The 27,734-nt window shown below is 45.2% G+C and overlaps 1 protein-coding gene across 1 annotated transcript in view; it reads left to right on the top strand.

Annotated features, from left to right (window-relative positions):
- The window catches only part of LOC144754164 (E3 ubiquitin-protein ligase TRIM39-like), a 126,279-nt gene extending 99,460 nt beyond the window's left edge, over positions 1-26,819 (top strand). The window contains exons 5-6 of the mRNA XM_078641746.1: positions 13,611-13,663; positions 26,066-26,819. Of these exons, the coding sequence (XP_078497872.1) occupies positions 13,611-13,663; positions 26,066-26,577 (565 nt within the window). The 3' untranslated portion in view covers positions 26,578-26,819. The remainder of the gene's footprint in view (positions 1-13,610; positions 13,664-26,065) is intronic.
- Positions 26,820-27,734: the final 915 nt, after the last annotated feature.

The following is a 27,734-nucleotide window of genomic DNA, read 5'->3' as shown; positions in this document are numbered from 1 at the left end:
GATGGGTGGGGTGCGTCGACGTTTCGACTTGGCTTGTGCATAGAGGGTGACTTATACCTCCGCTGTGAGTCTTCTTCAGGACGAAAGGGGGGGCAGGGGGCAACCTAGGGGTGAAAGATCAACTGTTGGTTAATTGGCGCCTATTACCTAATCCGGGAGAGAATTGAGTGACGGTATGGTACTGACCTAATCCTGGTGCCACACAGGCATCTCAGGTAAACCACTGGAGGTTGAGTAGTTAATGGCTCTGTCAGGGTTTTTTGTGGAAAACCAATACTAAACTTAGTATGCATACAATTCTGCATGTGGCACAAGGTATGAGGTTACTCTGATTCTGCACTCCCCCATTAGTAGTGAGCTGAAATCCACTCATGAGAGCCCACCTTGTGAAGTCCTCACCGGTATTTAAAACTGTCAATTAATTAGAACATAGTCATCAGACATTTTAATTAATCTGTCAAGACCTGCAAGTTAAGGAGATGGAACGAAGTTAAATAAGGGTTAAAAGCTGGCAAAGTAATGCTTGTTGTTTTGGCAGTGGTTTCAGAAATTTACCTGAAATGAAAAGCTGGGCATCGCACGCCTCCTAGAATCCCTTCTGCCAAGTTCAAAAGCAGGAACGAACTGGCAGAAGGCTTCCGTTTATATGCCGAAAGCAGTGTGAGCCGGGAAAACATGCACGTCGCACGTTCAGCCCTCGCGCGGCATTCGAGCTCAGAACTCGTAATCCATGGAGCCCGTAGGTTAAGTTCAAAGACCCAGGGTGGATGCCAGAGAGTGCAATACTGTAATATCCTTAAAGCCATGCCGGCAATTTTAAAAGGTGCAATTATATACAGTGATAACTCTCAAATGAGAAGGTACCGACAAGAAACTGGGTTCCAATCTCAATTGGAGAATAACATGTGCCTCCAAGCATGTCTAATCGGAGATATGTGTAGGAATTACATAACACGTATGTGTACTAACTCCCTACAGTGCAGTGAGAGCAATAGGGTGCCATTATATGCAGTGTACTAATACGTAATGGGAGTACGCAGTGTGGGAGAAAACTAATGTGGTATTCGCAATCGTGGTAATTATTCATGTGAGGATACCGATTAGCGTAGGGAGTTGTACATATAACATAGGAGGAGCTTAAGGGGTTTATATGCAAGAGAAGAAAACATAGTAGTTCAACAAACCATGGGGATACATATTTATGCATGTATAAAGGTCACATGTGAAGGTACGGAGCGACAACAATTAGGTGTTTATACATGATGACATGGATGGGAGGTGCATACATATATTACAATTCATGTTCACAAGCGGTGTATATACATGGAGTGCATACATATTACTAATCATATTTACAAGCGGTGTATATACATAGAGTGATAAGGAATCTAATGTATTCTGACTATTTACAAACTATAAAGTTGGTGCTGGGTAGCAATATAGCCTGCCTATATACATCCTACGAGCTATATATGCAGTGTCAGAATGTGCAGGTCTAAGGCCCAAGGTTCTGGATGGGGGTGTTTAGCCAATACTCAAAGTTGCCGCCTGTCTGGCAATCTCCTCGTATTCGTTCAACCCCCTAAGTGCTGTGTCAAATGTGTGAATCCATTTACACTCACAATAGTTCAGGGTGTTGGAGAAATTCCCACCCCTTGGGTTCCTTTGGACTTTTTTCGATCACCCACCCTTTTAGGCTCTTGGCTGAGTACTGGAGTACCGGGTTTTTAGAACCCGGCGGTGCCAGGGAACACACCTGAAAACTCAGAGTCCTTCCTGTTTCAGACTACAGAAACACAGAGTCTTCTAGGTGAAGTCAAAGATCGTATTTATTGGCTGCAGCCAGTAACAGGTATCCTAGAAGTACAACAGCATGTATGTTCTCAGGAGACTGCTCTCTCTTACAAAGCCAGTCTTCTTCTTTTATACAAAATAATATGCTTCAGGCAAACATTCCTTATTTTACAGTTGACCATTCACATATTTTCAATACAAAGAAAAAGCAGAGTCATGATGACAAGCCCACATTTCTGTTCGTCCAGCTCATAATCAATTATCCGGCAAGGTCCAGTATTTCTATCAGATATCGACGGACCCCCAATAAAATCGGGCACCTCCTCCTCGTAAAGCAAGTCATAAAGCAAAAAACAGGGACAGGTGTGTGTAAGATTAGGCATAGTTTGTGTGCGATGAAAGGTTTATGATATGTTGTGCCATGATACTAATCTCGCTCGGCCACTGGGAAAGGACCTGGCCGAACAGGTTTGGCTTCGGGCAGTGGAGTCAGCTTGCCCAGGTCACAGGGGAGTCAGCAAGGGTGTACGTGTCCTTCGGACTGGGTTTTGGCTTCAGTCATTTGGCTATGTGAGGGCAATCACAAAATGGATGCCGTCCACAAAATGGAACCCGAGGGTTCGGAACGGAAACTCTGATTTCAGGGTGATTCCGTCACTCAATCATGACGGAAATGCTCATGTATAGTATTTAACTCATTACCAGTCTGCTAATACAAAAATCGTCATGATTCGACGATGTTTATGACACGGGTCCGGAATTTTCAGTACTACAGACCCTCCTTTTGCCCTTACATAGGCAATAACCTATACTCACGCTAATCTGAGTCCAGGTCTATGTTCATAAAGTCATTGAGATGTTGCTGTAGCATCATCCTATTGCTTAGCTCATTTCTTGACACAGGTTTCCTTATACACGATGTAGCACAGAGGCCACATATTGCAGGAGCACACTGTATACACAGACAGAACAGGAAAAGAATGACTAAGATCATCCCAATGCCTATCAGAATCTTCCATCCCCAGGCGGATATCAGTTCCCAGAACCACCCCATCAGTGACCAGTCTCCTTTATCCACGTGAATAGATTCAGAGATTTTATGCAGTTTGGAGATGGCCTGGTATACTGTCGGAGCGTTATCTGGGATGAAAATGCAGCAACTTGATTGGATCACTTTACATACCCCACCTCGGTCTGCAAGTATGACGTCTAAGGCGACCCTGTTCTGAAGAGTCATAAGGCGGTCCGACTGGAGCTCAGCAGTCAAGTTACTAAGGGCACCGGCAGTTTCAACTATGGTAGATTCAACCACCCTCGTCAATTGGCGAATGTTCCTGCTGTTCACCATAGGCCCCCAAAACGGCAGAAAACCTTTTACGAAGTCACCAAATTCTTGTCCCGCAGTGTCGTCTTTACTCACGACACCTCTAACTGTCCTTGCCTTATGGTAATCTGCCGCGGCCGTGTAGGTGGGAGGCAACAGGAACGAAAGGAAACATGTGCCCGAGAAGTCAGGGGGCAACCATGTATATGCTCTATCGTGGGAGATGAAGTAGGTACCCTTAGCTGCTAGGAATGAAGGGGAGGTCTGAGACGAAAAGACATACGTTTGAGTACAGACACTCTTCCCTAACTGAGCTCTGGAGTTCTTGCCATTTCCCTGCAGACATAGGTGACCCTGATGGGGTACGATCCAGATTGGGGAGGATCTCTTTGCTCGCTTGTTTTCACTCAAGGTAACTCCATACTCTTTTGCGTTCCATCTACTGTAAGCCTTCAGCTCATCTCGGGGAATCGTTCTATACGTGTCAATATCTCTGCTCATATTTGTGATTCCCACCACTAATGCCTTGTTGCTCGAGTTACTTCTCGTGGAACGTGGGGGATATGGTTCGATGGCAAATAGGAACATCGTCTGAAACGCCCATAACGAACCATAGTAGCTAAATGGCAAGACAAAATATGGGATACCTTTATCTGTCGTATGTGGCATAAGACCACACACCCCACAATTAGTCGTGTTCATTACTAATTGATGTTGGTGTAAAAGCTGAACGAATGAATTATTGACAAACTCCAATCTTCTAGCAGACTCGTGTTCAGGCAGAGGGTGAAAAGAATGCGAGGAAACAGGAGAAGGAGGTGTGGGCTGTGTAGTGGGTGCAAATGTCACTTGGAAGGTATATAAAACATATCCTATCAAAAACGTCATTACACTAAGCAACATGAAAATGCATATTATCAAAAATCGTGTTCTTGTCATCAATGTACACATTTTGGTTTTAAAGTTCATTGATTTGGCAGGTCTCTCCATCTTGAAAAACTCCATCCTCTATAATTGCTGCCCGCGGCGGTAGGGTGTTCTATGCTAAGGAATGCTTCTGTCAGTCCAGAGCAACTCCCTTAGACCAACCAGAACCGTCGACCTAACGTCTTCGGCTGCACCCCAAAGACTTGGGCAACCGCGACCCTAGCAGCAGAACCCGGATGGCGGTTCGAAAAACAAAAATAAGCAAGTTTCTCAGAGGAGAGAGAGAGCTGCACTTTCAAAAATAGAAGAAAAGGATTTTATTTGTCCATAGTCATAGTTCTCGGCCTCAAATTATAGCGGGTTTTTCCGGGTATTGTCTGGTTTCGAAACAAGAGTTCAGGCTCTGTAGTGTTCAATCGAATTGACGGCGGCACAGCTTCTTGCAAAATTTTATCGCTTTCACTTTCAGAGTTTGTTCCTTTTACACGTGCATCGCAAAAGGGCAGAAAGCGAGGCACAGTTTCAGTCTCAGAATCAGCGATCCCCTCCTGGACCCATCGGTCGTGCGGCAGAGGTAAAGGGACCCTCTTGCAATGGATCCCGTGGACCCAGTGTTTTTTCCCTTCCACTCGAACAGCTGATCTTGTTGAGAGGAGCACTAGATGGGGGCCAGTCCAGCGGGGCTCATCATTCTTTGTCCGCTGAAAGTTCTTTATTAATACGTAGGATCCAGGATCAATAGGATGTCCTGGAGCTTCAGTAGCTTGAGGTAGAGCGTCGTGAACCTGTTGGTGTAAAACACGCAATGTAGCCGTCAATCCGTACAGGTAATCAAGCAGTACAGGGTGTTCTATCTCGCTAAATTTTGTGGGCCTTGGCACTCCCCAGATGTTGGCCGGACAGCCGAACACTATTTCATAGGGGCTAAGTCCCACTCTCGAGTGCACAGTCATTCTTGTTGATAGGAGTGCCAAGGGCAGAGCGTCAGGCCATTTAAGACCAGTGCTCGCTTGGATTTTGGCCAATTTAAACTTCAGGGTGCCATTATAGCACTCTACTAGTCCAGCTGATTGGGGGTGATTTGCAGCGTGGAACTTTTGCTGTATGCCTAGCCCTTCACATACTTTCTTCATCACTCGACCCACAAATTCACTCCCATTATCACTCCAGACCATTCTTGGCATTCCGAATCTGGGGAAGAATTATTTGACAAGGGCTTTAGCTGTCGATAAGGCAGTATTGTCTTTCAGGGGATATGCTTCTATCCATCTTGAAAAAGCGCAAACAACAACGAGTACGTATTTCAAATTGTTGCACCTTTCCATGTGGATGAAATCTAGCTGCAAAACCTCGAACGGATACGTAGGAGGAGCAAAATGACCAGCTGGAGTTGGGGTTCCCCTACCAGGATTGTATTTCAGACACACCATACAGTTCTTAATTACATTCTCTGCACACTTAGGAATTCTAGTGTTCTGCCATACTGGAGCCAACAACTTGCAAATCCCCTTCAAACTGATGTGAGCCATTCCATGTGCCATTGTAACCACTGCAAGCACATACGCATCGGGTAACAGCCAACGCTGATGCTCTGACAATTCAACCCAACAACCATTCGCATCCAATTTCCCCGTACTCTCTCTCCACACACTCAACTCTTTCTCTGTAGCTTCAGCTTGGATGGACTTCACACTCTCAATCGTATCTTCACACATTCCAACGTCACCAATCCATCTTGCAGGGCCTGCAACATAGATTCGACTCATCACATTCCTTGCAGTTTCTTTCGCAAGTTCGTCAGCAAATGCATTTCCACGACCAACATCATCTGTAACCTTTTTGTGTGCACTGCATTTCACAATCGCAACTTGTAATGGCAAGGTCAGTGGCTCAAGAAGCTCATTCACCAACTGTCCATGCTGGATCTTAGCACCATGTGAAGTCAGGAACCCACGTTCACGCCACAATCGTCCAAAACTATGAGAAACTTCAAAGGCATACTGACTGTCAGTGTACACATTCACTCGTTTTCCTTTCGCCAACACACACGCTCTTGTCAATGCAATCAATTCTGCTGCTTGCGCAGAGTTATGTGGGATACGTGCAGTTTCAACAATCGTATGCAAAGTCGTAACAGCATATGCTGCAGTCGCGTCACCATTCGGAAGTTTGAAACACGAACCATCGACCCACAAAGTACCTTTACATTCAGTAAGAGGAGTGTCCCTAAGATCTACTCTCCCTTTCGTTTCTTCTTCTGTCCTAAAGAAACAGTCGTGCTGCTTCTCAGCATTCTCTGTCTCAACTGGGATCGGCAACAACGTAGCTGGGTTTAATGCGTTGCATCTTTTAATGTGGACATGACTCGCTAACAAGGTTAACTCATAACCTGACAATCGAGCACTAGTTAAGTGCTGTGTCTTGGTTCTATTTAACAAAGTGTCTACTGCGTGCGGAACCATCACGATCAGCATTTTATTCATCACTAATCCGGCAGACTGTCAGATCGAAACAGCCGCTGCGGCTGTGGCTCTTAAACAACTCGGCAACGCCCTAGCTACCGGATCCAAAGTCGACGAGAAATACGCGCATGGACGTTGCTTGTCCCCAAAAGACTGTGTCAACACTGACAATGCACAACCTTCCTTCTCATGGACATATAGTGTAAAGGGCTTACTGTAGTCGGGGGTACCCAACACAGGAGCCGAACACAATGCATCGCGCAATTCTGAAAAACTTTTCTGACAATCTTCAGACCATGGGATGGGATTCGGTGTATCTTTACAAGTCAATGCCACCAAAGGTTTGGCTAGCAAGGAAAAATTCGGTATCCATTGCCTACAATATGATGTAATGCCCAAGAAAGCACGCACTTCTCTCTGTGTCCTTGGCACACTCAATTTTGCAATTGCCTGAATTCTTTCTGGGGTCAGTTTCCTTCCCTCCTTCGATAAGAGATGACCTAAGTAGGTCACTTCTTGTCGACAGTATTGCAACTTCGAGAGAGAGACTTTGTGATAAATCAGAGAGGTGACGCAACAACGACAAGGTGGCTTCTTTACAAATCTCCTCAGTATCCGCAGCAAATAACAAATCGTCGACGTACTGAATAAGAGTAGCGGCATCAGGTATAACAATCGTATCAAGCTGTGTTTTCAGAGCCTGTCTATATATTGATGGACTTTAACAGTAGCCTTGAGGAGCGCGTTTGAAGCGGAAGCTTCGCCCTCCTAAACTAAAGCCAAAAATATCCCTGCTCTCCTCGGCAATCGGGATGCTGAAGAAAGCATTCTTCAAGTCAATCACTGAGAACCAAGCCGCTGAAGCTGGAATCATTGTCAATAGGGCAGTGATATCAGGGACAACTGGAAACTGTGGCACAACGATCTTATTCACCTCTCTAAGATCAATCACAAACCTATAAACAGGTGGCTGGGAAGGATCAGTGCGCTTCAAAACAGGCAGAACAGGACTATTACAAACATTGCCTTTTGTCTCTTCAATTACATATTTATCAATCAGGTCATAGATGATCGCTAACAATGCCTTTTCGCCTTCGCTAGAGATTTTATACTGGGGAATGCGTGGCATTCTAACATTGGCTTTCAATGTCACAACATATGGCGGTATTTCCAAAAGACCCACATCATTAGGACTAGTAGCCCAAAGAATATCCGGAAGAGAAGACAATTCTGTCGGGAATTTATCCTTCGATAAATACATTGGAGAAACCACTCTCTTACCTAGTGTAAGTTGTACTCCCGAAGGAGAACAGTACAAAGTCGCATATAATCTTTTCAACAGATCCAATCCCAACAAATTTTCACCACAACCTGTTGTAAGAATTAGGGGGGCTTCCAATTCACAAGGTCCAACAGAAAGATACATAGGACTAGAAATCGGGTTCCTAACCGGGGCGCCAGAAAAACCTACTGAAACATTCATTTCGCCAGACAAAGGTGCGCCAGGGAGTTTCAAGTGCATAATAGAACTCTTTGTAGCACCAGTTTCCAACAGAAAAGGCTCTGACACTCCTGATGTAATCACCTCTACATAAGGTCCATTCTGATCTACTGGAACTGAAACAACTCCCTCTCTTTGTCCATGGCTGTCCTAGCAATCATTACCTTCCATATCCTCATTTTCTGCATAGTAGTCATCAGCATAGTACTGAGTTGTCCTACCAGACGCGTTGATTGAATTCTGTGGCGGAAGAGATCGTGCATTTTGCGGGAACGCACGGCGTCCCCTACCTCTAGGCGTCTGTTGAGCACCACGGCCTCTTGCACCAGACCCATTTGTGCGCTGTAATAAAACCGGACAACTATTCTTAAAATGGGCTTCTTCTTTGCAATACGCACACTGATTGGGCCCATATGGAAAACGTTGTTGAGAAGACTCGTTTCTTTGCGAGTTTCCCGAATACTGCTGAGGTTGCTGATAATCACGCTGATTATTAGTGCGGGGTGGATAAGCTTGTTGTAGAAGAACTTTTGTTTTTAATTCCTTAGTCTTTTTATCTGCTTTCTCTAACTCATCTTTGCGCCTATTTTCATAGTACTGGGCTGTAGCTAAAATCTGTGCTGACGTTGAAACAGCCCAAGAACTCTCAGAATCCTTCAACTTAGCACGCAACTCGGGAAGCAAATTATGCACAAATTTGCCGACGAACAATCTCTGGCCACCCTCAGTAGCCATATCCTGACCGCTATGATCGACAAAAGTCTCTTCAAACCGCGTGAAAAAGTCAGACACCGCTTCGTCTTTCTTCTGCTTACAGGCAGACAGCTTGTCCCAATTGACACGTAATTCAGGCATTAAAGTCTTCATATAAGTAATGATTCTACCAGGGAGTTCCGCAATTAAAGGCTCTGGTGTAGCACCACCAACTTGTCTGTTATCAACAGCAGCAATATTAACCCATGTATCACCTAACTCCTGATCGTGATCGGCGTGGCGAATCTTTCCCCATAAAGGCTGCGGAACCACATTCCCGAACAACATGTCTATATCGCTAAGTTCATAATGCATGAGCTTACAGTCTGCGATAATTCCTTATAATACCCTGCAGGATTTTTACGGGGGTCAGGTAACGTCTGTTTGAGAGCTAAAACCTCTGTTCGCTTCCATGGAACGTGTACCCAAACACGCTGAAAGTGAGCCGGTACAACTGGTGGATTATTATCCGGACCAGCGGCCACTTCTTCCTTCCATACCGGCGGAACCTCTCTCATGGGATACTGTTGCGCCTTTTTCCTACCGTCACGCCCAAGTAGTGACCGAGAAGTGCCCTCCTCATTCCGATACGACAACAATGTCGCAACCGCCCTCTCAACATCGGGACCTACGATCATGCCCTCTGAAAACTCGAACCGCACACGGCACAATTTAGGCAGATCGTATTCCAGATCATTTTCCTTCAAATCCTCACAGAGAAAAACACACATTTGCTCAAAAACATATCTCTGCTTCGATGCTTCCCATTGACGGAACGCTTCCACGATAGACTGTACATCATATCTTATAGGATCGACAACCCATTTATGCGCTAAACTATTCAGTAATTCTCTCTCTTGATAGTCAGGCAGTTGACTCCGCAACTGTCTTCGTTCTGCGTTAGGGGTCGTATTAGGCGACCCAAAGAAAGGTGAGAAAAGACCAGTAACAGTGTTGGCCATTCTCTGTCGAACAGAAGGAGAAACTGACGGAAGGACAGGAGGAAAGACAGGGTGAGGTAAGGCAGAGGCGGAGGCAGTAGCAGAGGGAGTATTAGGAGAAGTAGTCGGTACAATAGGCAGAGCCGTAGAGAGCACAGGTGGAGCAGGTGGGTTCGGTGGCCCTTGAGGAGGCTGTACCAGAATATTAGGAGCCACCGCAAGGGGAGCTGGTGGTTGTGGCAGAACCAGGGGCTGTACGACTGGGTGTTGTATAACAAAAGGTTGCGGAGGTGCTGTAGCACTCCGTGCACAGGGGGGTGGTGAATTTAATACGTGTGACATTAAAGGATCCCTCTCAGATTCTCGTGAATCTGGGTGGAGAGGTGGCAAGACTGGATAACATTTATCGATCTCCATCTTACGTTGCCTGTGCAACTGCTTGTTTGCCTGTTCTTCTTCGTTATCTCTAAACTGTGTAGCGGCTTGTATTATCGAGATACCCCTTTCTCTCTTATTTCTCTTGGCTAATTTAATTACTTTCTGTTTGGCTTCCTTTCGCCATAGGCGGAAAGAGTCAAACATTGCCGGCCGGGCTTTCTTCTTAAAAAGTTTTACCTCTAGATTATCTAAAATCTCTGTGTCAATACTACCATATTGGGGCCATTGTAAAACACCGTCGTTTCTGGTGTATCCGATCCATACTTCATTATATGTGATGGGGCCTACGCCGTGTTTCACATAGAGCTCATATGTTGGAGTTCCAATCGGAGGAACCGGACACGAGTCCTCCAATCGGGAATCCCTATTACAACCAAGACAAAACAAATTTCCAAGTCTGCTAAGACCAGGCATCTTCGCTCACTAGTCTAGCTTCAAACTTCGAAGGATTATCGAATACGATAGTCTCGTGAATACACGAGTCCGTCGGTTTTGGCACTTGCAAGTTCCAAACAAATTAATCCCGAAGGATACCAAAAACTAAGAATCAAACTAAGGACTGGGAGACGCTCCACTTATACTTAACTGAGGTATCGATGACGTCACCAGAAGACTCGTCTAACGTTTCGCTCTACCAATCATCAAGGGTCCAAAACAGGGCGATAGTCAGGGCAGCAGTCCTTCGTAGCCGTCGGGACGCAGGGAACCTCGCAGCAAAGACTTTCGGACCACGTCGACATACAGGGGTCGATGAAGTGGCGGCCTTCCTCCAGAATTTTCACACGAAGCTCCTCACGAACCTCTGGCTTGGACCGGTACCGCTGATACCGCCCCACATTGGGCGCCAACTGGAGTACCGGGTTTTTAGAACCCAGCGGTGCCAGGGAACACACCTGAAAACTCCGAGTCCTTCCTGTTTCAGACTACAGAAACACAGAGTCTTCTAGGTGAAGTCAAAGATCGTATTTATTGGCTGCAGCCAGTAACAGGTATCCTAGAAGTACAACAGCATGTTTGTTCTCAGGAGACTGCTCTCTCCTACAAAGCCAGTCTACTTCTTTTATACAAAATAATATGCTTCAGGCAAACATTCCTTATTTTACAGTTGACCATTCACATATTTTCAATACAAAGAAAAAGCAGAGTCATGATGACAAGCCCACATTTCTGTTCGTCCAGTTCATAATCAATTATCCGGCAAGGTCCAGTATTTCCATCAGATATCGACGGACCCCCAATAAAATTGGGCACCTCCTCCTCGTAAAGCAAGTCATAAAGCAAAAAACAGGGACAGGTGTGTGTAAGATTAGGCATAGTTTGTGTGCGATGAAAGGTTTATGATATGTTGTGCCTTGATACTAATCTCGCTCGGCCACTGGGAAAGGACCTGGCCGAACAGGTTTGGCTTCGGGCAGTGGAGTCAGCTTGCCCAGGTCACAGGGGAGTCAGCAAGGGTGTACGTGTCCTTCGGACTGGGTTTTGGCTTCAGTCATTTAGCTATGTGAGGGCAATCACAAAATGGATGCCGTTCACAAAATGGAACCCGAGGGTTCGGAACGGAAACTCCGATTTCAGGGTTATTCCGTCACTCAATCATGACGGAAATGCTCATGTATAGTATTTAACTCATTACCGGTCTGCTAATACAAAAATCGTCATGAATTTTCAGTACTACAGTGCCCAAAGGTGATAAAGTGTTCTACTTGTGGGGCACCTTGTACCCCACATCGTATTCTACTACAGTGTTGTAAGACACGGGTTTTGACTTTCTGCGTTGTTTGCCCGATATATAAAAAGTTACAGGGGCATGAGGTGGCATATATGACCCCTGAGGAGTTACAATTGGTGTGATCCCTCTTTGTGTACGTGTAGTCACTCAAAACGGCCCTTGATGGGGGTGATGTTCCATAGTGGTAACTGGACACTGTTGGGTTTAGGTGGAATTAAAGATTTCACCAAAAAGTCCCTGATACTTTCCCTTTTCTAAAGGCATGCATGGTGGGTGGGGTTTGGTATACCCAGATCGTCAGCAACCAGGTGGCAATGTTTGTTCACAGTTTTCCGATGTCATTGCTCTTGGTGTAATAGGTCGTGACACAAGTTAATCGATCCTGTGTCTGGGAATTATTGCTTTAAGGTTCCAGAAGATACTCCCTGTGGCTAAACCAGGCCCTCTTACGCGCCTTCTTGAGGAGTCTGATGGGATAGCCACGATCAGTCAACCAATACTAATTTTAGTATTGGTTTTCCACAGAAAACCCTGACTGAGCCATTAACTACTCAACCTTCAGTGGTTTACCTGAGATGCCTGTGTGGCACCAGGATTAGGTCAGTACTACACCGTCACTCCGTTCTCTCCCGGATTGGGTAATAGGCGCCAATTAACGCACAGTTGATCTTTTACCCCTAGGTTGCCCCCCCTTTCATCCTGAAGAGGTATAAGTCACCATCTATGCACAAGCCGAGTCGAAACGTCGACGCACCCCACCCATCAACGGCCTGTATCTCATCCCATCCCCTTCACTTGATGTTGCATTTATGCATTTACAAACAACTGTAAACATTTTTATAAATAATCTGTTTGGGACAGGCCTTTCTGTACTTGTCTCTTTACCAGTCCATTGCCTAAGCATTAAAAATGTATAAACTCTGAATATTAGTGACCATTCACCTTTTCCTACCCATCACGAGCACACCCATTCTTCTCCTGTCCCTTGAGCAACCTTTGTACCTTCCTTTTGTCTAAATTAACTTTTGATCTGGTTCAAGTATATAAAATTAAATATACTGGACTTAAACAATTCTTTGACACTTTCGTGTTTTACATTAACTGTACGTTTTGAAAAATGCTATCTTAGATAGCAGGGTATGTTGTTGTGTTGATTGTTGGTATTTCTTACCAGTGTTTGACTTAATTAAGCAACACACACATGATAAATTATAAATTACTCTTCTCTAAAGCAGTCGTGGACCACTTGTTCATTACCTGATTGGCTATATATTCCTAACTAATGTGGCATCTGAATTTATGGTGTTTTCGGAGCGTGTAACCCCTCCAGCCATGTGCATTATTGGGGCCAATCTCCGGCTGTGCGTACTTTATATACACAAGACTCCACCAGAAGCAGATGTAACCTGTCAGTCAGCCCCCCTCTCACTGAGCTGACCCCCGCTCCTAGTAGACCCAATCTGAGGCACTCCATAGCATCACATGAAGCACACTGGTCTCACTGAGCTATCTGCCATAGAACACCCACATCCTGTCATAAGATGTTAAAGGTACTTTTCGATATCGTTAGAGCTTTGTCTGTTGTGTATGAACAGTAACTCACACTGAGCTCTAGTCCGCAGGCGCTGCTCCTAATACTGAATATTATTTCAAATCCAGGTCTTATGTGATGTTCATCCTTCGTTCCTGTAGCTGTCATTGCTCTTTAATACAAAGATGATGTGTGTGTTATTTATTACAGGTGTAATAATGTGACGATTCAGTGCCCAGAGATGGTGGTGAAGAGTTATAAAGGTAAATATCATTGTGACGATTAGCTCTGTATGTTATGGTTCATGAAAATTATGTGGTATGGTATGGTTTTGTGTGGTATGGTATGGAATGTTATGTTATGTTCGTATGGTATGGGATAGGAAGGGATGAGAGTGTGTATGGTATGGTATGGTACGGTTTGGAACGTTATGATTGGATGGGAGGGTGTGGTGTGCTATGGGTTGGTATCATGGTGTAATATGGTATGGTGGGATGGTGTGGTGTGGATTGGTGTGGTGTGCTATGGAACGGTATGGCATGGAATGTTATTTTGGTATGGTATGGGGTAGGAAGGGATAGATGCGATTGGATGGTGTGGATTGGAGTTTTATGGAATGGTATGTTATGGCGGTATGGTATGGAACTTTATGATGGGATGGTGTGATGTGATATGGGGTGGGATCATAGTATAATATGGGATGGCATGGAATTGCACCTCAAAATTTGGCATGTACTGCATAACTCATTCTGTGTTCCAGAGTTCAAGCTCCAACAGTGACCAAACACATGCTTCTACAATGACCCAGCACATACTGACCTATCGCATGCACCTACACTGACCTAGCACATGCATCTACACTGACCTAGCACATGCACCTACACTGACCTAGCACATGCATCTACACTGACCTAGCACATGCATCTACACTGACCTAGCACATGCATCTACACTGACCTAGCACATGCATCTACACTGACCTAGCACATGCACCCACACTGACCTAGCACATGCACCTACACTGGCCTAGCACATGCACCCACACTGACCTAGCGCATGCCCCTACACTGACCCAGCGCATGCACCCACACTGACCTAGCACATGCATCTACACTGACCTAGCACATGCACCTACACTGACCCAGCGCATGCACCCACACTGACCTAGCACATGCATCTACACTGACCTAGCACATGCACCTACACTGACCCAGCGCATGCACCCACACTGACCTAGCACATGGTTCTACACTGACCAAACACATGCACCCACACTGACCTAGCTCATGTACCTACACTGTCGTAGTTTGTGCACTTAGCCTGAGCTACCCCATGCACCTACACTGACCTAGCGCATACTTCTACTCTGATCTAACGTAAGAACCTATAGTGACCTAGCACATGCACCCACGCTGGCCTAGCGCATGCACCTACACTAACCTAGCGCATATATCTACACTGATGTAGTGCATCCATCTACAATGCAGGTTAGTATATGACTGGTACTGTATACCTTGGAGTAGATCTGTCATTCTGTACCATCAAATGTAGTGTACTGACTAGTACTGTATACCTTTGAGTAGCTCTCTCGGTCTGTATCATCTAATATAGATTACTAACTAGTACAGTATGTCTTGGATCAATTCTGTTTTCTGTACAATCTAATGCACTGTACTGGCTATTACATTATAGCTTGGAGTAGCTCTGTAGCTCTGTACCATCTAATGCAGTGTAGTGACTAGCACTGTATACCTTCTAATAACTCTCTCACTCTGTACCACGTAAAGAAGTACTGACTAGTACTGTACACCTTCTAGTAGCTTTCCTTCCCTGCAGCATCCATTGCGGTGTACTGATTACTACTGTATACCTTTGAAGTATTTGAAGTAGCTTTGTCACTCTGTGACTTCTAATAGAGTGTACTGACTAGTACAGATCACCTTCTAGCACCTTTGAGATGCACCCCCCTTGCAGAACATTTGCCCCAAGATTTCTCATCCTTTTCTACCTGAAGGACATCTGTTGAAGCTTGGTTTATTTTTGAGAAGCAGCTTCACCTCTTGTAAGCCTTTTCTTTCCTCCTAGTTCTTGCTTCTGCTCTAACTTTGCTGCTTTAAGACTCTTATTTTCCAGTAGTGGGGAAACTTCCAGTAGTAAGGTTGGATCTAATTGTAACAAGGGTTTGATTATCATGTCACTATTTATTCGACTGGGGTCCGTTTTGTTCACTGTGAGTACCTGCCGTCTGAATTCAGTCCATCTCCTCTCCCAGTGTGTTAACTGATTCTGTTTTGTTCTGTTAGCAGTTATTTTTTAGGTCTCGCCTAGGCAGCGCGCATGCACTGCTCTAGGAGGGCCTTTAGCCATCGGTCTTCACTTTTCAAGCGCTGCACTCGTGCCTGTGGCGTCATCCACCTTGCGGGATTGAGCAGCGGCGTGCCACTAGTACAAGTGCAGTGCTTGAAAAGTGAAGACCTCGCGAGCACGCATACACGCACCACTCCCGGGCTTGTTCTGTTAGTTGCTCTCTCTATAAGCAGAGAGAAGTGTGTATATAGATTTGCCACAAGGCAGGGTGAGCAAGCGGAGAGCGGCTTGGAAACATGAGGCGGCATACCTGATCACCTCCAGCCTCTGACGGCGTGTTGCTGGGCAACCGAGTACACCGCCTGCACTCCCAGGTGAAACATTTGCACCCTTGTTTGTGTTGTGTGTGAGCATCCGAAGAGTAGCAGTGCTGTCCCACAGCACCTTGACCAATTATACAATGGCGTTGTAGTACTTTGGCTGAGTTCGGGACTATTTTGGAATTTATTTACGAGTCACTTTTCACAACCACTACTGTGCGCCCTCCCACTTTTTGTGCATGCCGCTCTGCACCTTTCCTCCCTCCTTTTGTGCTACGTGTCCCTTCGTCTAATTACCGCCATCTTTTTGCTCCGCCATGGGACTGCCCGTAGCTCCTCTTATGTTGTTCATCCCTTCTGCCATTAGCGTACCTTGCCCTCTCCTGTGGCCAGAGCGGATCTGCTAAGCAGCCCCTCCCGTTGCTTGCTCCATTATTGCTGCCCCTGTGTGGGCTTGGTCAGGGAGGCATTTTCAAGTTGAATACGATATACACGTTCCTCATACCCCGCAGACGTACCGACCAAGATACGAGATGTCCATTAACTTGATTAGGATTCTCTAATTGTGACTGATTGGCATATGCAGCCGTAGTGCTGTGGACTTCAGGCAATGTTTATATATGTGATTTTCTTTTTGCTTGTGTCACGGCGCAAGGAATTAAACAGTTATTACATCCATGTACCAGACCGAGGTCAAGACAAAGAGTCACTGTAGGTGATGCACAGCTGCTTGTTTATTGTCTCAGTTTCTGGGACACTTTAGCATCAAAGTCGGGAGCTTCTCGACAAGATGGTTGTTCTGAAGTGCAGAAGTCATTTTGCAGCATTTTCCACAGCTTTATTAGTTGCCAAGATAGACTGATTCATTTTACCCCACACAAGTGACCCCTGAGTGCCTGCGAATGTTGGTTTAGGGATCATAATGAAAGACTTATTCACATGCGGTACAGGTTCGAATCCCTGCAGTCCATTCTGTTGATCAATAGCTTTGATTGCAACAATTCGACTACCAGGCATTGGCACCTTTTGCAAGTTATGCAAGCTCATACTGACCTGTTGCTGTTCACAGATTCGGCTATGGGCAGAATAATAGACATCAATACACCAAAATGGCAGGTGTACCGGAAGTAACATCACACATCCTTTGACCTTAATGACATCACGTATGGGGACGCATATGACTACTACTGACTCCAAGGCATGGTGAATAGTGACACGGTGAATAGTAGTCGGAGTCGCACTCGCGTTTACTGTTAGTAAATGCGGTTCAGACTGGTGGGTGGTGCTGTCGAAGTATAGCTCTCTGTGCTCTGAGCTAACTAACATCCATTTTGAATAGTGACACGGCTCATGGTCCTCCATGCTAATTCAGCATCATGTCAAGGGAAACAGTGATGTGGCACTCTCCAGCTGTGATAATTAAGAACACGAACATGGTGAAAGGACCCAAAAACACAGAGTACTCTTTCAAGGAACTTGGTTCCTTTGTTCATGCAGTACATAATGCAGGAAATTGACATGCAGCCCATCTCTATGTGTGGGTGTGCAACTCTGATCTTGCCTCTGTCCACAATTTTTCATTCTTCAGGAAGTGGCTTAGTCAAACGAAGGTGTACTCCAGACTTCCTGCTCCATCGAAGTATAGGTGATTTCACACAAGATGCATACACTTGGCGTTCCATTGGTTTCTGGAGGGAGGGAGAATGAGAGATAGGAGAGCAGTAGAGGAAACAGGTAGGAAAAGGACGGGAAGTATATCAGTTCTGACTACTAGTAAACCCTGCTGATAACTGTAGGGTCTAAATAAATACAGGACTCCTCCCAACGTGGGTGTGCTCCTCCCATCATTTAATTAAGATCTACTCACACATACATTTGGTACTAGTTAGACTAGCCATGTAAACCACATAGATTTACACAGGAAAAGCTGGTAATCGTTCTCTAAATGGTTTGATCAGCTGCTACTAGTCGTTGTCTTGGCCGATTCATGGGGCTGTGTTCCTACCACACATCAAAGTCTAGTGCTCTCTCAGTGAGCAACCTTCTGAATCATGTACAACACCCATCAGGAGACATGTTACCCGGATCTCTTGCACAAGAAAACGCGTGGAGTCGGTCACTTGAAACAGAGATCTACTGAGCGGTGACCCTGGGCCCAGGGCACTGCTCAAGGCCTCGCACATGGTCAAAGATGATCTTAATGGTGATGTTACATCACTATCAACATTTTTGATGATATCACTAAAATCATGTTTGCTGACAGTGGGAATATCGCTGTTTCATTTAGTGACCATTGCCGGGACATCTACATGTTGTGGTAGTGCAACCTTCTCGCTCATTTTAATGTCTGATTATGTGTATTGGTGGAGTTTCAGAGACATCAAGCATTATCTTTAATCAGTCAGGATATTGGTTATGAGTGACTTTAATTGACGAGTACAAAACAGACTTTTTTGCTCAGGCTTTATTGTTAACAGCAGCAATACATTGTTTTGATTGTTTTCCATGCTGCCTTAAACACTGATCTTGAATAAGGGATTAAACAGGGCATTTTCTAGTCAGCCTAAGACTTGCTACAGATCGTGTTTTCACACTACTGCCCCATGTTTAACAACACTGAAGGGAACATTTTCTGCTGAGGTACAGTTTTTACTGTTCATCACTGTATTTGTGTTTGAAAGAAAAGATATTAAAATAAAAGTAAATATCCCATCATTCAACACAAAATACCATTCCACATAATTACACTCATAACACACAATCTCACTCCACATAGTTCCACTGCACTCAATACCACATAATTACTATCCGCATAATTCTAATGCACGCCATGCCACATAATTCCACTACACTAATCCACTCGACATAATTCCGCAACTAAAAATTACAAACCAACCCACATTATTCCACTACACAACACATGTATACACAAACATAAAATGTGTTTTACACAGGTGAAGCACATTGTCATTTACAATGCCAATAGCTCTAACTCAAACAAACGCGAGACCTATTGCATTTCCAATGCTTTTATTGAATGTTCCCTGTAAGATGATGGAATGAATGAATATACAGCTACATAACAAGAGCAGCTTTGTTTTTATTAGATCATTAATGCTCATAATATTTGTGCAAAAATGAACCCCTTTGTGGTCGATGAAAAAAACAAATTCAGTTTGGGATGGATCCCTGAAGACATTTACTAATTCAGTGACAGCGCGGCATGTAATGCGGGTTTACCCATCGTGGATTTAAAGGCCCAAACAACAATCTTTTTTATTTTGATATCTCTATCAGTATTTCATATAAATAATATAACGGCAGTGACACGATGTTACACAAGACCCTTATCTGTTTCTGGATAGCGCATGGTATATTCTCCTAATGGGAGCTTCTTTGTTATTCACATGCAAGGGACTTAAAGCTTGAGTAGATCATCACTGCCATTTGCTTTCACTCACACAAAGCACTCCACAACGCCGGACCAGCCTACCTTAACAGCAGACTCCGCTTCTACACCCCACCCGCCAGCTCAGCTCCACCAACCTCGCCCACGCCACTATCCCCCGTTTCCAACGAACGTCCTCCGGTGGCAGATTCTTCTCCTACCTCGCCGCCAAGACCTGGAACACCCTCCCTACCCACATACGGCAGACCCAAGACCTACTCGCCTTCAGAAGACTCCTCAAGACCTGGCTCTTCGATCAGGAGGAGCCCCCCCCCCTGAGCCTCAGCGCCTTGAGACCCTCACAGGTAAGTAGCGCGCTCTACAAGTACTCTGATTGATTTCAAGGTGCCCCAGCACTGACACAAGTGCACATAACCCGGAAACATCCCGCAAGGTTCGTCTTCATAGTAGACATGTGTTGCAGCATTTTTTATGTCAATTCTTTTTTAATACAGGTGTTCAATTATACATAATATAATACTAATTATATATAAGGTAACAGAAATGGCAATAGCGCGCGCTAAACACTTATAAGGTCCCAAAAGCAAGACCGATTGGCTATTCCAATGGTTGTTTTTAAAATTGGGTAGACTTGACCAGACTGACTAGCATGCGATCCACTCTTTTCCAAAATGTGACTTTTTGTAATGTGCTTTCCTAAGCCTTTTACGCTGTCTTCTAGTCGGTTGTGTGATGTCTTCAAGTGTGTCCGACCCTAATAAAGTATGGGTAATATGGGTTACTGGTTCTCCCAGATCTATACTAGTTTTGTAAGGTGGACAAAGCAGAGGGACACCACAGCTTTCAGTTCTCCTGTGGCATCTGCTAGTTAACGACCTTTCGGCTCCACCGCGCTGCTGTTCCGAAATTACTTCACTCGGCTCCACTGTAACCTTTCCTAATTGTGTTGTTTTTTTTGGCAAGGAACTTTATTATTTGAAGCACAATTGTCAGAATTGGTTGGTGTGGTAACATCCACTGTTCTTGGAGTTGTCTCTAACTGCAGCTTAATGTCGTCCAAAACAGAGTCTACAAATCTTGGGAGTGATGCCAGTTTATCTAAAACTGGACTGCAGACACAAGCAGGAACATATTGTGTGTCAACTTGTGCCCTCTGGAATGTAGAGAGCCATTGTATTCAATAAGTCCACCTGGATGTCTGACTTACTAGACTGGTATGTTAAGGCTTTGACGACAGTTTGAAAGGAACTAAGCAAAATATCCCACGTATTGTTGTCGTTTCCTCCCCGACGAGGGGAGTGGCGGTCCAGTACTTCAGCTTGTAGGGAGATGTCTGGAGACAATGATAAGGGGGGGGGGCAGCCAGAGGTATTCCTTCTCCCTGTATCAACACAGGCTTTGCCTGTGGCTCCTCCTGTGTGTGGAAAGGTCTCATCCAGTTGAGTCTTCCTCCCAAACTCGAGTGAATTAGGCACACCTATTAGAGAAATACCATTGGTAATTTACTGCTTTGTTCCCTGGACAGGATCCTTGGCGTCCAAGCCTGAAACTTGAGGCTTAAAGCTGTTATCGTTGGAATTAAATGGTTGGTGCAGCTCAACTATCACTTGTCTAACTTTGCCCTTTGTCAGGACAGTGTTTGGCTCTATTACACATTTAGCTGCCGGTGGCCAGTGGAATTAAGAACCAGTCCCTCAGGAACTTTATCCAGCTCTGACTGCAAAATCCCTGAGTCATTCTGACTTCAATGAGCTGAACACCTGAGTTTGCCTTCTCTACATGGCTCAGAAGCTCCTTTTCGCTCAGTCCTCCCACTGGAAGGCAGGTTTTTTAGTTTTAATTTCTGCGGAGGTAACAGATTTGAAAGATATCTTCAGAGTTTTGGGTGTTATTTCGGAAAAACCAGGTTAACATGCACGTAGCAGGCTTGTAATCCACTTGCCTCGTTGTGATATGTAAGTAAAGCAGTCACTGGATTCTTTAAAAAAAAACACATTTCGTCTCCATTTCCCTCTGTAGTATTTTGCTGGTAGTTTGAACCTCTGCTATAATTGAAGGAAATCCCCTTCTTGTTCAATCAATCAATCAATCAATCAAATAAACTTTATTTGGTTTCACAAAAGTAAACCATAAAAGGTACCCCCCTACTTGTTTTGTTGTAGCCTCTGCTTGCGTGGGTTTCATTTTTTTTTTATATCAACCGATTGGAACACTTTTGTCTACGCTGAGCAGTTATTGGCTCCCCTCCTGTTCTTCCTGAGCTCATAGTGAGCGCATAGTGGGCCTATCAATCTCGCTATACTGAGTATCTAAATTGACGCAGCAAATATAATAGCCGTCATGTGGTGATTACCTTCGCGGGTTTTCCACTTTATGCGCTCTCAGGGACTTAAAGATTACACTGCGCACCCCACGTAACCACAAGATGGTTACTTCAACACGCAAAGTCAGACACAAGTTTTTGCCTCAGCAAGGCTATTAGTGGGAGGGTTTTTTTTCCCTGGGCCACTGGCGTGTTGGACGGTCACCTACAGGTGCGGCCATCCGAAGGAGCATGAGGCACCGGCCTTGTGCCAGCCGCTCCTGCGCCTCTCGGAGATTACCGCAACCAGTGGCTTAACGAAAGTTGAGGGTACCTCCCTGCAATTTACATGGAGGGGACACATTCCGCATTTAATCCGGAGCTCTCAGGCCTGAGTACTGTGCTGAGGGGCCCCCTGCAGCCCAGGTTCCCCCTGCACCACAGGGGCTGCGTAGGCCTTTGTTATGCCACTGCCTGCAACCACCTGCCTCCTGGGTTTTTAAGTATAATCTCCAGCTCTAGTTGCTTCCAGTGTCACTTACTTCTTGTTGCCCCTGTGTCATCACCGGTTCACTAGCCACACTTCTTGAATTATCCTGAATACCCCAGCTGCAAAGGAGCTGATGCTGAGCGGAGCGAGCCTGAGCGTGGTAAATGTCCCACGCAGGGCCACACTACCGCTATGTCGTTTACATGGCTGCTATTATACCTTCTTAGGTCGAGCCTAGAGGCAGTGCGCATACGAGACTACTGTAGTAGAGTATGACAGAGAAGCAGCGTCCCACTCTCCACCGATATTTTTCATTGGCTTGTGTCATTCTCTTTCCTAAATGCTGCCTTCAGATTCATTAATAGGCTTGTTTGTCCCTCCTTAGTACAGCTTTGTCTTCATTTGTAACCTCCCATGGGTACTGGCCCCTTTAGTTTGGTTGTTACATGGAACCTGTTATTTTGTCAGTAAGTACTATATACTTAATTGAGTTTCTCTTACTGCAGGCTGGAAATGCACTGTTTCAGCTGAAACCGCTTGTGTTTTTTTAATTTACATTATGTGCACTTTGTGATCTGGTTGGTACATGTTCTGTGCAGTAGGCAAATTAGCCCTCTGCGCTACCTTTCCATGAGTCAAAACTTCCACTTGACAAAACTCCATCTCTTCCTAGGACATTAATCACCGGAGTTATCATGTCATTTTTATTGTTGCCTAAAATTGCTGGAGGCCAGGAAGGAGGCAGCAAGTGCTTTTAGAAACATAATATACTTGCGAGCATGTCACCCCACCCGAAGTCAGCTCCCGGTGCGATCACACAGCCCAAGAGCCACCTTGCTCAAGAGTCCTGTGACCTCGGTGACTGTCGCGCTAGTGTGTGCTGCTTCATAGGCCTGCCTGCAAGACTGGCGGTGAACTTCAGTCTGGATTGTGGATGACAGGCCTTTAAGGTTAACCCACATTTGCCACTGTTAGGGTCCACATGCTGGTGCTAAGACACCAGGGCTTCTAAGTTCTAGCAAGGCAATGTGCTCCCTCAGGAGAGTGGTCTGGTGGACTGGTCATGAAGGCTGAACCTGGTTCCCCAGTTCCAAATTCGTCAGCTCTGACCATAGTGCCACATCATCTCTTCCACTGAACACCATACTGCCCCATTGAGAGAAATGTGCGCTGCCTTCAGCTACAACCCAATTGTACCGAGCTATAAACTTCTGGATGTGAGACAAATAAATTATGCATTAGACAAGAGTAATATGCTGCCTAAGAAAAAAAATCATGGACAAAGCAAAGACTCATAGGTAATGCAAGTTTAAGTAAAGCACGTGAAATGTAAGTAGGAATAACATGGTTACCTTAACGCTTTTACATTAATTTATTCAGAAATCAGTGAGTGCTTTTCCCAGTGGCACAGCAGAAGTGGACACTGTCCTGGTCTTCTCTGGGCAAGAAGGAAGAGACAGAGTCCTTTTCCTTCTCTACCCGCCCCGCCCCGAACTGTCATGAATGCCGAGCCGGATCTGTGTGCCTTGGCTATTTCTGCCATCCTGTGACGCATGTTTAAAATAAAAAACCGGGGAACTGAACCTTTCAAATTAATGAAGTAGAGGCAGCCGTGCCCTGCCAGTCCCTCCCACTACGACCACTGCATGTGTGGTGCTTATAGGCAGCAAGCAGACTACTTCAAGGCTTAATACTCGTCTTGCTACTAGAATGGCTGAGCTAGAGTTCATGAGGTGAATCAACATGAATGGACAGAGTCACTACAAAAAAGAAAAGGAATAGGATGAACATAGTTTGTTTGCCAGTGAGGGGAGAAAACCCCGGCAGAGCTTCATTTTCATTCTATTGCTAAAAGATGTTTAATTCCCTTCTCTGTGCAGCATGCAGAGTATTTTAATGAAAGCTCTACTTTTTACTCCTGGGGTAATGAATCACGAACACTTAGAATTACCAATTCCATTCCCTTTCCCTGAAAACCTAATTCTTGACCCCTGAACTGATGTGTTCTCAACAGCAGCAGCCGTGTGACAAAGCAGTAAGACTGCAGGGCGCCCATCCTTGTGGAGCAGGTGGGAGCTGAGGTAAGGGTTGGGTAATGACCGGAATCTCCCAAAGTCCACTTTCACAAAAGAAAAAAAATTGTTTTTTTAGAGATAAAGCAAGGTTTATTGACGGTGAGTCTAGTTAAACAACGATGATTGGAAAAGTGTGGCAAAGCAGAATATTTCCAAAGCAAAGTGTTTTGAAATATATAAGCGATTATTGCTTTAAACCCAGATCATACAAACAGAATGTCTGAAAATATGGATTATAAGCAGTTTTTAAAAAAACGCCTCCTACCTCTGCCGGTCGCACTTTAACACTTGTGACAATCAAGTCTCGGGATCAAGTGACAAGACCAGTACTGTGCCTTCGGTTCATGAAAGTACACATGTTCGAAGGGCACGTCAGGAGCTGAGAAGTTGACTGTTTTGTCAACAATCTCTGTCCAGGCTGATTCGGGGGCTTAGGAGAGAATGGGTCCAGCAGGCTGTAAACTATAACATCCTGCGCAAGAGACTCAGATAATGTGACTTCTCTGCTGGAGAGTGCGGGAAGGCAAAATCAAGCCGCCACCCGCCGGTGTGTCCAATCTTCGAAGCATGTGTGTGCTTCTGGTCACCAAAAGGGTAGTGTGATTGTGGGAAAACAGCAGGCAAGACCCGCTCCATGGATCACCCACGTGTTTGCTGGTACCCCCAGAGTAGACTCGCAGGAAGGCTGATTGGGGCACGGCTAATTGATCTGTTAATTTCTGGCCTGCCTGCTCAGTGCTGTTCATGAATATTCTATCTCTGACGCATAGCATTTCAAATTTGAAGGCGCAGTTGCATGCTCATATATGTTAGACAATTTTAGTGTGCTGGTACTGCCTTCTTAGCAGTATGCCTCAATTACAGTATTGTCAGGGGGGCGCGAGAATGCGTGACTAATGCATTTTAATTTGAAGATGTGGACACTAGCATTAAAATGCGTTAATTGAAAGCTTGATGCGGCCCTACCCTAACCCACCCCTGAAACTGAGAAAAATAAAATTATAAGAACAACTTTATTATAATTTTATTTTTCCTACATTTGTTAAAGTTTTCATGTTAATCGCAGCGCCCATCATGAACTAAAATTAACATGAAAACCTGAACAAATGCACACAATCACCCCGCAGCCCAGCTCAATTAAGAAAAGAAATGCAGCAACATAGCTGCCAAGTTTTCAAATTGCTATGTGGGACTGTTTCAAACAGGCCTTAACACCGTTCACGTGGATTTGTATGTGAGGAAATGCACCGTCTTTTCGCTTTTTTAAGCAAAAGTTGGAGTGATATTTGGCGCTATACCCACACGCGTGGTCTGGTTACTGGCGCACATTGCCTTAGTTGCAGCGCACAAAGACCTTACACTACCGCACACAGAGGAAAAAATTAGAGGGAACATTGGTTATGACTAGTACTGTATTCCTTCTAGTAGGTCTCTTCCTCTGTACCATGTAATATAGAGTACTGACTAGTACAGTGCTCTTCTTGTATCTGTTACTGTGTGGTAGTGTGGTGTAGTATGTGCTGAGAGGTGCAGTGTAGTGTGTAGTAGAATGCCTTGTCTATGTAGTGCAGTGTGATGTTCAGTGTAGTGTGTGCTCTAGATGAATGTGCGCTTTAGTGTAGTGAGCGGTCTAGTGCCGCGCTCTCTAGCGCCGTGTGCTCCTTCCAGATGTGGTGTAAATTAATCATATGTAAAACAGAAGCAGTAATTACAGCCTTTATTTTTGTCATTAAATCTCTAATTGTGAATCTCTTCTCTGCAGTGATGGTGACTCTGGATCCTGACACGGCTCATCGTGAGCTCCTCGTGTCTGAGGGGGGGAGACGAGTGAGAGGGACGAGCACAGCACAGGCCCTGCCGGACACCCCCAAGAGATTCACCCTCTACCGCTGTGTGCTGGGGAGCGAGGGGTTCACCTCCGGCAGACATTACTGGGAGGTGCAGCTGCTGCAGGAGGGGTCAGGGTGGGAGGTGGGGGTCGCAGCAGAGTCTGTGAACAGGAAGGGAGGGATCACATGGTCACCTGAGGGGGGAGTCTGGGCTGTGCAGCGGTGGAAGGGTCAGTACTGGGCTCTCACCTCCCCTCAGACCCCTCTGGCCCCTCATGAGAAGCCCCTGAAGCTGGGGGTGTATCTGGACTATGAGGGGGGGCGGCTGTCCCTGTACAATGCTGACTCCATGGAGCTTCTCTACTCCTTCCCGCAGGCCCCCTTCACACAGAGGCTCTTCCCGATCTTCTATCTATATCGAGGAGCGGAGCTGAGGCTGGTGTGAGCCCCTCCCCCCAACTGTCATCTACAGTTCAAAGAATCTTCAAACACCAACATTCCAAAGAATCAACTTCACAACGACCCTCCCACATGTTGCCATGACAACCAGAAGCCTCATGTGAAACTGACTGCTTCATATCTCTTTTCCTTGTACATTTTTTAAAACAAGGGCAGGAAATGTTTGCTGTGTGAATCATGCACCAGACATCATGTAACATATGATAAAGTCTCTGTAAAATTCAATAATGTGTATTTCCTTCACACGTGGAGCTTTGACATTAATATGCAGATTATAGCGCTGCGCTGAGAAGTACTTATTGAAAGTGATTGTTTTTAAACATGGCCTTGAAACCATTCCTGCCCCCGCCCAACAACCGGGATATTAATAATGACCTCAGACGCAAGACAGTTGTCACGTGAACCCTGTATGTAACTCAGATTCAGGGCGGCTTTAGGGCAGTGCGACCGGTGCAGCCGCACCTGTGCTAACCTGGGAGAGGCACTGTGTTCAGAAATAACGTTGGGTTTTAAAAGCACCTGCTGCTTCCTTGTGTGTCCAGCAGGTTTCAGGCAACAATAAAAATGTCAAGATAACACAGGTGATCAATGTTTCTGCTGGAGGGAGATCGAAGTTTTGTCTTGTCACAGTTTCAACTCATCCTTAAGTAGCGCAGAGGGTTAATATGCCAGCTGCAAAGAACGTGCACATGCAGAACACAGAACGTTAATCCTCATTGGTTTGTGTAACATTTCCTATAGACTGATTTACTCATATAAGATTCATTGCCTGTTAATGTGTGTTTGTTGTAAAGTGCTCTGACACCCTAGAGTTAGCATGAGAAGTGCTACAAAACAAAAGACATGCGTATGAGAGAGGGGCTGTACAGAGATGGGTGCCACTGTTGGAAGGTGGGAGTGAGGGAATATTTGGAAATGGTGGTCATGGGCGGAGGGGCGCAAAGAAATATTGTCACACCTGGCGCCTCTAACTCTAAAGCTGGCTCTGCCCAGATTCTTTTAGATCCATTAATTCACACGCAATTGTTTTTTGTAGCGCTGGTATTCTAAACTCACGGTTTTGAAGGTGCTTTAATATGGGATGAGGAAGAAAATGGACGATCGGTGAAATCAAATATTTTTCTAGGATCACAAAATTTGGTT

Source organism: Lissotriton helveticus, chromosome 5_1 (genome assembly GCF_964261635.1).
Source record: "Lissotriton helveticus chromosome 5_1, aLisHel1.1, whole genome shotgun sequence".
Lineage (NCBI taxonomy): Eukaryota > Metazoa > Chordata > Amphibia > Caudata > Salamandridae > Lissotriton > Lissotriton helveticus.
This window is presented reverse-complemented; position numbering and strand designations above follow the sequence as displayed.